Below are 13,888 nucleotides of genomic sequence, written 5' to 3' on the forward strand. Positions count from 1 at the left end.
AAGGGTGTTGGCGATCGTTTTAATATGTCTAGATGGACTGCTTGAAATATTTTAAATAACGTTAATTCTCTCTTAGTGTTAAATGGAAATGAAAAAATAATCTTTTGGCCATCACAGATCAGGATGATGTAAGAATGGAATTTTTTATACCCAATCTGGTTTTCCTGGAATTAGAGGCTCTGTTGATGAAAAGCATATTTCTATTAAGACATCAACTGAAGAAGCAGAAACTTATTTCAATAGAAATAAGTATTACTCTGTCATCATAAGTTTAGTTTGTAATGAGAAAATGATATTCAAATGATACAATTTCTTGAGAAGTCATTTCCCATATGTAAGTGAAAATTCATTCAAGTATGCAAACTTATGTAATTTTGGATTATTATTAATGCTGTTCATTTCTTTATGATTTATTTAATGCTTTTAACATAACATTTGAAGATTCCAAATGCATGCAAGATAAACTTCACTATTAATCATAAACAATGAATTGAACTTAATTTTTTTCACATTAACTCTCTATTTATGAAAAAAGTCATCTAAAGCTATTGAACCTTACAATAAAAAAAAAATTATTGTAAACATTTTATACAACAAATAATTGAAATTTTCAATAAAAATATTTTCTTCTGTTTATTTTCCCAAAAGTAATTTCATTTTATTTCTGTGTACAAAAAGTAATTTTTTCATGGAAGCAGCCATATTGAATTAGTGCAAAGCTCAACAGTGAACTAGCTAGTACTCTGAGCTTACTAATTTCATTTAAAATGATGTCACACAACTCTAAAGTAAATGCCAATGAGTGCGGCACTTAGACGAAAGTATACATGTTGAGTGTGCTGACAGTAAAATTAGCTCAGAAGTAAATGCACTCATATATTAACTCTATGTAAAAAACAATGCTCACAATTTTCCGTCAAAATTACCTCTTTCCTTTCCATCTAATATCTAATGTTGTGTTTATATAAACCACCATAAATTAAAGGAGATATCTACAAATGCAGTTTCTCCCCTTCTTAACAAATGAAAATGAAAAATTTGTGCAAGTAACTTATAATCTTAATTTGTAAACTTATTTTTATTTTAGAAAATATATAAACTAAAATTAAAAAGTTAAAACAATTATCATTTATCCATTTCACAATAACAGTTGAGTTTACTCAATATAGATTTTTCTATACTTTCTATACAGTAGGTTACCGTATTAAGTATACAGTGTTTTAATATGGTTTTTGCAGGCATTTTTAAAATAATTTTCTAAAACCACTAGATAATGCTCTATGTCAGATATGGGCAAATGCGGCTCTTTTTGAGTTACATGCGACTCTTGCTGAAAGTGTTAATTTCTGTTTTTTATTATTATTTTTATAATTTTGTGAAAATATGTTTATTAAAAAAATTCAATATTATATTTATATTATATAATAAAATCGCACACCTTACCATACTATTCACTACGACAGTACAGAACTGCGGCTCCCATGCATTTTGCAAAACCTACATTTTGGCTCCCACTGAATTCTTGCTTGTCCACCCCTGCTCTATGTTCTTTTCAGGTTTTTTATTACAAGTTCTGCTAGATACAGTATATACCTGTAAAATTTATCGCAATCTGCAAGATAAATAAGTTGATCAAAATTCTAGCTGGAGAAATATTATCATGCAGATTTGGAAATTTATTTTAATTCATCATACTAAAAATTACCATTATTGATAATCTTCCAGGATCAAAATCAAAATTCCTGTGACTTAAAATCACAGAATATAAATTTATAATGGATATATTCTAATTTTATACTTCAGTGAATGTTTAGTTTTTAATTAAATAATATTAATGAACAAAGCACATTCATAATAGATTTCCTATTGTTAAGTTAGTATAATGCACAATATTTATGTATTTTCAAGATTTTATATATGTTTTTCAAGTTGTTTAAATATTTGTAGTTTGACCTTGGTTTTTTATTTTAGACAAACACATTTATAAAATATTTAAAGTACAGTACTTAAAAGATAGAAATTATGCTGTCTTGATTGTCAAGAATATGCAGAGGTAGATGAACTGTCTATGATTAAAACCAGTTTCTGATTTCAACCTATTTTCTCTTCTTTGTTCTATTGTTGATGATGTCATATTCTATGCCCTTGTGGAATTCTTTAATTAAATATTTGTCTCATGTGTAATGCTTTAGAGTATACTTTTTAAACTGAAAAACTATATATTTTGTATACTTATAATTACACATATTATTTTACTTTTTAAGCTAAAATACTTTATTAGTTGATCTGTTTGATGAAACAGTGTCTCGTTCTATAATTTAGAGTTAGTAAACACTAGTGTTGTGTGTTTTCCAAAGACACTTGGCAAGTTTCAACTAGAATGAATAAAGATATTTGATAGAAAACTTGCCAAGTGTCTTTGGAAAACACACACACTAGTGTTTACTAACTCTACTTTTTTAGTTATTTTTATTATTATAATAATAATTATACAATTTGAATAGTAGTTGTTAAAATTAGTTAAAATATACTTAACAATATAAATTGAGATTTGCATCAATTTTAGAATATTGTCAAAATCTTCCAAGTAAGACAAATGTAGAAACAAGAAAAAAAAATAAAATATACATAAATTTATTTATATGAGTTGTATCCTTATTTTAGTGCAGATTTAATATTTTTAAGATAAATAATAAAAACTGAAAGTTCTTAAATTAAAATGTTTATAAATAATATTACTACTGAGAAAGATTGAATTGAATACTTTGTCAAGAATTGAGTTTATGATTAAAATATTTTTCAAATGACATCATTCCATAACAATTTTTCTTAATTAACATTGTGAGAATGATTTGAACTAAATTGTAGTAAATGATAGAACACTTTGAATTGCATATAATACTAGACTCTTACAATTTTTGACTTGCTGGAAATTGAGTAAAAAAAAACTAAAAATTGGTTTTCTTTAATATTATTGCTGTAAAGAATTTTTTTATTTTCAAAAGTTTATTTGAACCCTATTCAAGTTAGATGATAAAATGAAAATTAGTTAATAATGAAATAAAGACAATTAGTAGATGTTTTTGAGATAGATGAAGATCTGCACCTGCATGGGAAAAGTAAAAAATTTGGAATTTGAAAAGTTTTGGAGAGTTCTAGAGTATTTTTGGAATTATTTTTGTTTTGAGAATTTTTGTAAAGTTCCACAAACCACAGCTGTGATGTAGTTTCTTGGATTATAATACTCACATTATCAAGATTTTAATACTTTCAATAATTCTCTTATTGACATTTTTAATGTTGAGGCTCAAGAAATATCTGATGATAAAGATTCTTTAAATTAATTTTTAAAATTCACTATGTCTGAATAAAATATATTTGTAATGAAAATCAATTGATGTTAATTCAGTTTTCTTCCTTTGACCTAAAAACTTCTATTTTCAACATTGAATTCACTTCACCTTCTTGCAAGTTCACTCCTCAACTATCTCAAAAATATCTATTGTATTAATTGTCTATTTCATTAACCAATTTTCCATTTATTATCTAGATTGGAAGGAGTTCAAATAAATTTTTGAAAATAAGAAAAACTTCTCCAAAGACACAATGTTAAAGAAAATCAATTTTTTTTTTAATACTCTATTTCCACAAAGTCAACTTTTAATATTCTAGTACTATATGAATCTCAGAGTGTTTTATCATTTATCATAATTCAGTTGAAATTTCTCTCAGTGTTATGAAAAATCCTTATGAGATGATATCCTTTTAAAAATAATTTAATTTAAAAATTTTAATAAAAATATAAGTACATAAACTAAATCATATATAATGCAGTTTATTTTGTTTTTATTTACTTTTATGAATAATTTTAGATATACATTAAATGTTTACATTTAGTAAATAGTAATTATTACTTTTACATGTATAATAAAATATCATTGCTTTTAATTTAATTATAATTTAATGCTGTATCAAAAATATATGCAAAATTAATTTAAAAAACAACAAGACTAAATGGTTGAAATGCTAGAGCACATCTTCAGGGACCGAATAAAAATAAAAAATTATTACTATGGAAACATAACAATTCTGTTGTTATTTTCTTTTAATTTTTGTTTGATTCTAAAGATAAACTTTAACCTAAAAACATTTTCAACCATTTTGTTTTATAACTTACACTTCTCCAAATAAAAGAAGTTTGTTTTGTTACTTTTATATGTTTTAAAAGTGATATAAATATTTATCTTAGCAAAGATTTGACTTTGTTTAATTATACTATTGTTGAAAGTTTTTAGTGAAAGAGATATTCTAATTTTATATTGACCATATATATTTTATTGCAAAATTTATATGATTTGTGTAGAATAAGTTGAAATTCAAATAATTGTATGATATACAGTTACAAACCTATAACATAAAACAAAAGATATGTTTATTAAATTTTTATGTTCATAAGTAGTAATTTAAATAATACACTCAATGTTTTTATTTTAGGTATATAATCTGTTTACATACAATTCATTTGTAAAATATTATTTCAAATATTTAAATAATTACAAATTTAAACAGTGAAAAATTGCCAATTTAAATAATTTTGCTAATAATGTACAGTACAATATGATTTATTAAAATTTTATCATAGTAAATAAACATTTTCTTTTTATTGTTCAATGTGACTAATATATCATTACTTAAATATTTTTAGTATTTTTATGATTCATAAATTTTATAATTTTATAATTTAATTTCTATTATTATATACATATTTTTAAAATTTAGTTTATTTCTTACTTTGAATTTATGAATTCCTCCTAAAAAACAAATGATTTGAATTTAAAAACTATATACAAAAATATCAAACATTTTAATCCATAATGATTTATAATTAATGTTTAAACTGTTAGAATGTTTTGAAAATATTAAGACTGTTTTTGGGACATGGAAAATAAAGGCATTTATTTTCCATAACTAAAAACTTTAGCATAAAATATATACACAGTAATAACTTTATTGCATAAATATAAAATAGAAATCAAATACATTATTCATATAGTCACATTTATTCTTATGTCTTAGAAAATTTCAATATGTTATAGAGATGATAATTCGATAAATAATGTTTCAATTGTTTAATTTCATTAGCTGTTTTATGGTTATGAGAGAAATGCAGAAATAAACTAAAGAACTGTTTTTCAAGAAATGTGTATGAAGTATCAGTGTGAATAATATCTTGGAATAAATATCAGATGTATTTATAATGTTCTTTCTGGGATTTTTAGTTAATACAGATTTAAATTATTGAAGAATTGATGAAGCTAAAGGAAAAAATATTAATTCAGAATTGAAAGTTTTCAGAAAAATAAATAAAATTTAAAATAATCTTTAATAGTTAAAAACTTAAAAATGTTTACAAAAGACCAGTATTTTGTGATTAAAAGTATTGTAATAATTAAAGTAGTTAAATGTAATGGATTTTCAGTGTGTTGGTTTATTTGTATTCTGTAAAATAATTCTGTATACATTAGAAGGAAAGAATAATATGCAAAAATATTTATGCCTAAAAATTTATAATGCTGGAAAAGGTTAATTAAAATTATTGAAGGTTATGTTTTTAATATGAGTATGCTGATTGTTCAAAAATAGGAATATACCTGAACTAAAATACTATAACTTGTACTAGATAATGTCTGCATCAAGGTCAACATGTCATGATAGAAAACTTGTCACAGATTGCCTAAGGAGAGTGAACTGATCCACTGCAGAAATGCAGTTTTTTAGTATCTACTAAATTAGAAATTATTATTTTCAAGCTTCAAATAGTTCAAAGATAGATATTAAATAATAATTGTTTTTACTTTTTCTTTATCTTTCTAGTTTCATTACATTAATTTTAAACTTGAAATTTACAGATATTATTAGATATTTTTATTCTTAACAGTAGAAACTAAAAATTAATTTTGACTGCAGTTAAGTTTAATTTAGTATTTATTAAATAAACAGTAGGAGTTCAATAATTTTGTACCAATTAAAATTTTATTATTGCTTAATTTAATTTGTAAAGAATTCATTGTTGGGTTTGCTATATCTATGCAGATGTTAGGCAGAATATTTTATTTATCCTTTGCATGAAATAATTTTTATTGAAAATATATCTTATACTTTATTCATTTTTGCTTTCTGACAATAACAATTCTCTTACTGAACAAAAAAAAACTGATTTAATAATTAAAAAAAGCTTATTTTATCCATTAATAGAAATGCCAAACTTTAACAGAATTATTTATTGTATTGGTTTTAAATCATTTAAAATATTAATTTCTGCTAGATTAACGGTTTTGTTGTTGTATACTATTGGATATTCCTAAGTAGCAAGCTGCTAAGCAAGCAAGTTTGGTATGATACAGATTCTTTCATTGGTTTTCTTACTAAGCTGCTTGTCACTTTAGAAGCATTAGAATCAACTGTATTGTAAAAATTAATTAAATAAGAATATGTAAATTTATAATAATAAAATAAAATTGCATTTGGAATAATTTTCAAGTTTTATTTTTAAAATTGTTCATCTAGAAATTGTTACTACTAAATAAAAATCATTGAAAAATAAATATTTTATTAGTTTTTAGTTTATTTTTATGATAGTCTCATTTTTCTTTCCATCCTCTATCGTCTCTTCACAATTTACATTTGCAAATGCATTAATATAATTACTTTTGACATTTGCTCGATATATTATTTACTAAAGAGATGATGAATAATTGATAATGGATGGATTTTCGTTTATAAAATATTCATTACCTCTGAGACCCCGTACAGGAGAAAATGATATGTTGCGTGTATTATTCCGTGTTTTATATGCACACCTTAGGCCTATAACATATATATAACTTAAACAATAGCTGAATTCCCCCGTCTGTATACAAGGAAAAGTATAAGAAATGTTTACCTTGAAAACTAGTTCGAAAATTTTTAAGTGAAGAAATGTTTGCGTTTGCGGAAATAGAACTTCCTGCGGAAGACTATTATTATATAAAGATATTGATTTAAAGCTTAATCGATTTATTTCGGAATAAGTGTAAAACTCGGTTTATTTTCCTGTTGTGTATTTACAAAGTTACTCGATCAGCAATAAGTTACGGTTTTATTCTTTCAATGAAGTATCTGCTATGAAGTGTTAAATACGTTTTTATAAACAAAGAAACATGTTTGATTTTTTTACGGGTCAAACACATCATCATAGCGACGAAAGAGTTCACAGGAATAATAGCGGATAAGATTAGAACTGTTACCTATTGTGAAAATATTAATTGGTACACCGTACTAATTCTAGTTTTTTTTTTTTTTTTTATTAACAATAAAATGTTTTGAGACTAAACTAGATCATACAATTAATGAAACCACTGGAAAAGAATTTTATTTGGCAATAATACGTCGATAAACTCGCTGGGAAGCGGTTGAACTCGTATAAATTTTATTTATTTATTTATTTTTACACGTTTACATCACCGGGAATGGTTTGTAACACGTTTGAACTTTTTATTATATCAGTATTAATTTTAAGAAAGGACGAAGTGGGCGACAGTTCATTATCACATCGTGGGCGTGCGAACTTAGCTTTCATCTCGCAACAATTTCTATTGTATAAAATTAGTGATGTCGGCACACTAAAATATTTATTAAAAAATAGTCAAGCAGTTTTTTTTCCACTGGTTTTTTTCAATAGGTAAATGGTAAAAAATTTAATCTACTGATAGAAAAAAGTTTAAGAATAAGTATGAGTAAACTTGATATGTAATTGGTGGGTGTGTCGAGAATACTCGCAATCAATGCAAAAACTTGAATTAAATTTTGTTGAAATCTTAGAAAGGATAGAAAACATCTGCTTAAATTCTTTCTGTGGTGTAAAAAGCGTACAGTATATGTACTTATTTAAACACACGTTATCACGAAAGTGACGTTTGTGTTGACGCAGCTATAAGTAATAAAGTTATTAATATGTTAGCAAAATATATACAGTAAAACGGTGATATAGATTATTTGTAAAATATTTAAATAAAAAAATTCTTTAAGTGTTTAATCTTTTTGGATACGTTCTTATTTTATTTTTAGCTCATATTCCTCGCGACTAATTTGCATATAATGTAATACGTTAGTGTCGGAATTTTCTTCAATGCTTTAAGATTCGGTACGTGTCCTATTTTCTTGACAATTTAAGTAACTTCCGTCCGGAAATGAAAATCGATAGAAAACTTTCTGGCGCTGTAAAAGTTACGTAAAGCGACGTCACGTCGTCACACGACGTTGATCGCATCCCAGTTTCAGCGTGACTCATTTTCTCTCGATAAAAGCAGACGCTTGCAGTACGGATTTTGTTTTGTGAGTTCCGAGTTTGACATCCGAGTTCAATTTTCCGATTAGGAGTAAATTAAGAGGTTTGTCATTTTCTAATTTTAGTTTAATCACTGTTAAATAGGTTGCATTTTCTGTAGCTTAGGTTTATATATATTTGTCTGAAAATTCGTCTCGTTAGCATTTCCGGTGTAGACATAAGAGATATAAACGTTTTTATTTTAGTGTAAAATGTAATGTATTACGTAAATCGTAGAACTTGTACATCTACCAATGATTTATCTAGAAATATACATATATCCTGTGTGTTTGTAGTATAAATCTTACGTTCTAACAGTAAATGTAAATAGTTTGTTCTATTTCTGCTGAATTGACGTTAAATCTAGTACTAAAAAATTAAAGTATCTCTTTCAATTTTTTATTCTAAAACATAATTTATAGTTTAAAAAATGCCCTCTCTATTATTATTAAAGTTAAAACGATTTGAAAGTGTTTTTCGGGCGTCAACCTCTTCCCCACCCTCATTTTTCTGAATTCTCTAAATTTAAATTTGAACGTACGACTTCCTTGATGTCTATTTTTTATTCTGTTTGTTTTTAATTCTGTTTTTGTACTAAATCACTATATATCTTTTTTTTTTTTTTTTTTAATTTTGTCAGCTATCTTATACGAAATTTGGCACCGTATTCTCTTTAATTTTTAATTTTTTTGAAATATTGGTCAGTTGATTTGGCAGCTTGCCAATTTTACATCTACACACCCTTCAATGACACTGATTTTCGCCGGACTGCAGGAGGAAGTGATGCATTTGAGAAATATCCGCGTGGGTTTATTTTAAGTTGGATTTCTCCGCTTGGTCATACATACATTGAGAAAACTTCCTTAGTGTCATTAAAAAAATATTGAGGGTACCCGTAATTGTAGCTTAATTTAGCGTATATAAATAGCCATTACTATATGCAATTTAAAACTCTAGCATATGGACAGATTGACTTACCGGTAAAATAATAGCTGCACGACTTTATTTATTTTTTTTTCATCAAGTTAATCTATCGCTTTGAGTCATGAAATGTATTTTGCAGATTTATAGGTCGTGTGAATAAAACTTTATAAAATTTACCCTAATTTTTCATTTTAAATCATTCTTCAAAACAATCTAAATAATTTTTATTTCCCGTTTTGATTCATATAAATTCATAAATATCAATAATTACAGGATATCTTTTTTTTTGTGTAATCAATATTTTTGTAATATCCCAAAATAACTAAATTTTTCAAAGTAAAACAGGATGAAATTTTGTTTTTACACTGCTTAAAATGTCAATCACTGTTAATTAAAAGTTGTGAAACAACGAATTAATGGTGGTAACTTTCATAATAGAAAATTAATTAGAATTTTTCTTTTGATATATGAAAAAAAGGTTCATTTTTATAACAGAAAAAATTTTTTATTTTAATGAGAAATGATGGAACAACTTCAGTTCCATTTATCATTTCTCATTAAAACAATTTATAATTGCATGAATTAAAAATAAGAAATACTTTTTCTCATTTTAGCATGTTACAATTAAAATGGAAAAATATTTTGGATGTTTTTAGTGTTAAGATTTATTCTTGAGTATTAACTTTTCAATACTTTTTTTTTTTGTTTTGATTTTTAAAAACCTGAAGAATTGCCACATTTAAAACCATTTTTGTGAAAGAAATTTTCTTGATGCTATAGTTCTTAAAATAATTTTATTTAAAATATCAGATTAAATATTGAAGTAACCAGTTAAATGTTCTTTGGATACTGAATGTTTAACCACCCAGTAATTTGCAACTGTTGAGTGCAAGACTTTGTATTAGAAATATTTTTAAAAGCACTAAATCTAATTAGTAACAAAAATAATGTCTGAAAACCTTTTTTTTTTAAAAAACAGGAGAGTAACCATATTTTATTATTAAAGGTGCCAGCAATGAAAATTTTATGCAACAATGAATTTAGATAACTTTTTAAAAATAATTTTCAGATTTTTTTTAACATTTTGTATAGTGTAATTTTACCATGAATTTTTGAACAAAGTGTTTTGCTACTTGTTCTTAGTGCAAAATCTTATTAAATTGGTTAAATTATTTTAAGCTGCTTGGATTTAACAAATTTGAATCCTGAACACACACAATTAAAATAATTTTTTTATTATGAAAGGTTTTAATTTTTTTCTCAAAACTGCAATGTATGTTTGTTTTTGATCTATATAATTATATATATATTTGTTATCAAGAATTAAGTTAAATTTAGAATATTTTTATTTTGCAGGCTCCTGGTGTACCGTATCTTTTCCAGAGATATTATCCTTCAGCCTGTCCAAGTTGGAAATTAAAAATGGTAAATATCTAAATTCAATGTAAAGTTTCTTTACTTCTTACAAAAGAAATCTAATAAATACATAAAATTAATATATAATTAAACTAAAATATATATACACATAATTTTAAGTGTTCACTTCTTCGATAATGTTGATAGATTTATCAAGTTTTTGTAGTTAATCAACTTTTAGATTGCAGAAGTTTACTGCAAATTTTTTATAAATTTTGTAATGATGGCAATTTTAATTTTTTTTATTTTTCAACAAAACAAAAATTGAAGAGCTGCAATGATTATTACTAATATTTATGGACAAATGATTAATTTTTGAAGTAGTGAATTCAGTAAAATAATTGTAATAATTTTACTGAATTTGTATTTCAAAAATCTGATCACTGATTACAATACTGATTTTATTAGCAAGATTGCGGCTGAAGTTTTCAACGTGAATGTCGGACATTCAGCACCATCTTCCTGTAAGTCTATAAGTTTTACAATGGCATTTGGAACGAGCATGATTCGTCAGTGGAATCATGCTCATTCCAAATGCCGTTGTAAAACTTTTTTAGGCTTACAGGAAGGTACCACTGAATGTTCGATGTTCACATTTTTGCATTGGAAACAGCCATAACCTTGCTATTGTGTGTCAAATCCTACTCTGGATTCCTGATGCTTTTAGCAGTTATTTAAATGTTAAATAACTGCTAAAAGCATTGTAGTATTAAATATTTGTCTTGTTTTTATCTTTTGATTGTTCACTTTGTACAAGTACTGATTTTTAGAATAATTAGAAGAGTAGTTAGCATTTTGATTTTACAAGAAACTGTAGAACTATTGAATATTCTATTTTTTGAATTAACATAATTGCACATTGAGCAAGTCTATGAATTTATTAATTCTTGAATTCTTAATTCAACAAAACTTCTTGTGGTATAATAATCATTCATCAAAATTTTAAGAAAGTCCTTTTAATTTCTCTTAATTTTGTGGAATTATATTAATTTTTATAAGACTGTAACATTGAAAAGTTAGATAATTTTACAGTTTACTGTTTTTATTAAAAGCTAAGTTTTAACAATGAACATTATGAACTAATCTAGATGAAAGATTATGCTTTTTATAAGTAGCAACACAAATATTTAAATAAATAAACTTAAGGATTGACTTCAAATATTTGGGTATTCGCAGTAATGCATCATGGTCTAAAGGCTTTAAATTAGAAATTTTTCACTAGCTTGAAAGTCATTTTGTATTATTAGTCATTTATAAAAGTAATTTCTATTAGAACTAACCAGTTTATTCTAAATGATTAAGATTGTATAAGAATATAAGGATTGTGGTGACAAACTAAATTTAGTAAAAGTGAAGATTTGAAAATGATCTACAGTAGAGCATCGATTATCCAACCCCCCGATTAACCGACTTATCGGTTAACCGACCGTGTTCTAGTTGGCAAATTCAAATGTCCGCTAGTGATGTGGCGCTACAATATTTGGTTATATCTTGGCTACTTTAATATTATTTTTGTTAAATTTTTGCATGTTTTAGCTGGCAGAACTGGCTCGACCATGAAAGGGAGGCTAGTATTTAAACCAGGCCTAATACACTACACTAATAATGTATTTTTTCATACTCTTTGGTTATCCGACTTTTCAGTTATCCGACCAACCCCAGTCCCCAATTAAGTCGGATAATCGATGCTCTACTGTATTGTAGAATTATACTTATGTGAATCAGATTTAATAATTTAAAGTCAATCTAATTCTACAAAACTGATTTTATGCTTTATACAGATCCAACAATTGAGGTTTTTCAGTATTTTTAATTTAGATATTTTGTATGTAAAGATCTGAAAATTTGAATTTTTTTAATAAAATATTTTATTACAGCCTGAGGGTACTGTTAAATATTATCACCCTTTTAATCCAGAAGATGATGCCCAGAAACTAAGAAGTGCTATGAAAGGATTAGGTAATTTTTATTTCAGCTTTTATAAAATACATATTAAATTATCTTAATTAAGTGATGATCTACTTTGTAAATAGGTACTGATGAAGCTGCAATCATTGACATATTAGCCCATCGTACAAATCAGCAACGCCAAGAAATTAATGTTGCTTACAAAACTCAGTTTGGAAGGGTAAGATTTTTAAACATTCCAAACTATATATAAGTACTACCAAACTTTTTTAGAAAATATTAAATTTATGTAATTTATGCAGGAAGTCCTTGACTTGTGTACATTCATAGATTTGTTGTACCTGAACTTATGGCAATACTGTCCTTTTTTTATACATGTTTTAAAACAATTATAGCCTGATAAATAACTGGCAAATTATTTAATAAATACTTATGTTAAGGCAGATTAATAATTGGATAAAAAGCAATTTGGCTAGGTGGTGGTGGTTAGTTAAGCTGCCATCTTAAATGAATTTATAAATGTATTGGATTGTTGTAATATTATACCTTGTACATTAAAAGCTTTTTCAAAATGAGAGCAAAATTTAAAAAACCTTAATGTTAAGTTTTTATAAGCAGAAGTTATTTGTAATTTTCTTTATGTACCGGTATCTATCATCATAAAAAGTATCATTGACTTGCAGCTAATTAATTCGGAAAAGATTTCTGCACAAATCAAGGACTTGCAGTAGTTCAAAATTACTGATTTTTGTATTCATCAGACCTTTCATTTTGTTCTGTGGATATATTGTGGTTTTTAAATATGCTTTTATATATATATATATATTTTTTAATAAATTCAATTTTAATTCAAAATTGCATATCCCAACTTTATTCTACAGCAGTTATCAAATGATAACAAATCAATTAAATGCATTGAAAAGATTTGTTGTAGCTTTCTACTGTTTTTAAACATCTTTAATGAGAAACCTTAACTTTTTTAATTTTATTGTAATTTTTTTTAGGTAGGATTTTATTTTTTATAAAATTATGTTGATTGTATGAAATGTCAGGCTGTCGCAGTAATTCAAGGTTTTTTTTCTTCAATGGCTGGCTGAGATAATAGTGTAACAAAAATGTTTGTTTTTTTAACTAGTTTAAAAACATACATATGCTCACTTTATCCAGTAAGTTATGATATAAATCAGTCCTGAACAACAAATATATTCTTTTAAATTGAGGATTATATTAATATCAAATATTGTCAGAGCCCTCATAATGATGACTTTAATTTCT

At 25.4% G+C, this 13,888-nt stretch overlaps 1 protein-coding gene across 1 annotated transcript in view; it reads left to right on the forward strand.

Annotated features, from left to right (window-relative positions):
• LOC136982829 (annexin A13-like) overlaps positions 1-13,888 on the forward strand; it is a 49,543-nt gene that overhangs the window by 27,172 nt on the left and 8,483 nt on the right. The window contains exons 4-6 of the mRNA XM_067279359.1: positions 10,646-10,714; positions 12,583-12,664; positions 12,739-12,833. Of these exons, the coding sequence (XP_067135460.1) occupies positions 10,646-10,714; positions 12,583-12,664; positions 12,739-12,833 (246 nt within the window). The remainder of the gene's footprint in view (positions 1-10,645; positions 10,715-12,582; positions 12,665-12,738; positions 12,834-13,888) is intronic.

The sequence above is a fragment of the Centruroides vittatus genome, unplaced genomic scaffold (assembly GCF_030686945.1).
Source record: "Centruroides vittatus isolate TY-2023 unplaced genomic scaffold, ASM3068694v2 contig_864, whole genome shotgun sequence".
In the NCBI taxonomy this organism is placed as follows: domain Eukaryota; kingdom Metazoa; phylum Arthropoda; class Arachnida; order Scorpiones; family Buthidae; genus Centruroides; species Centruroides vittatus.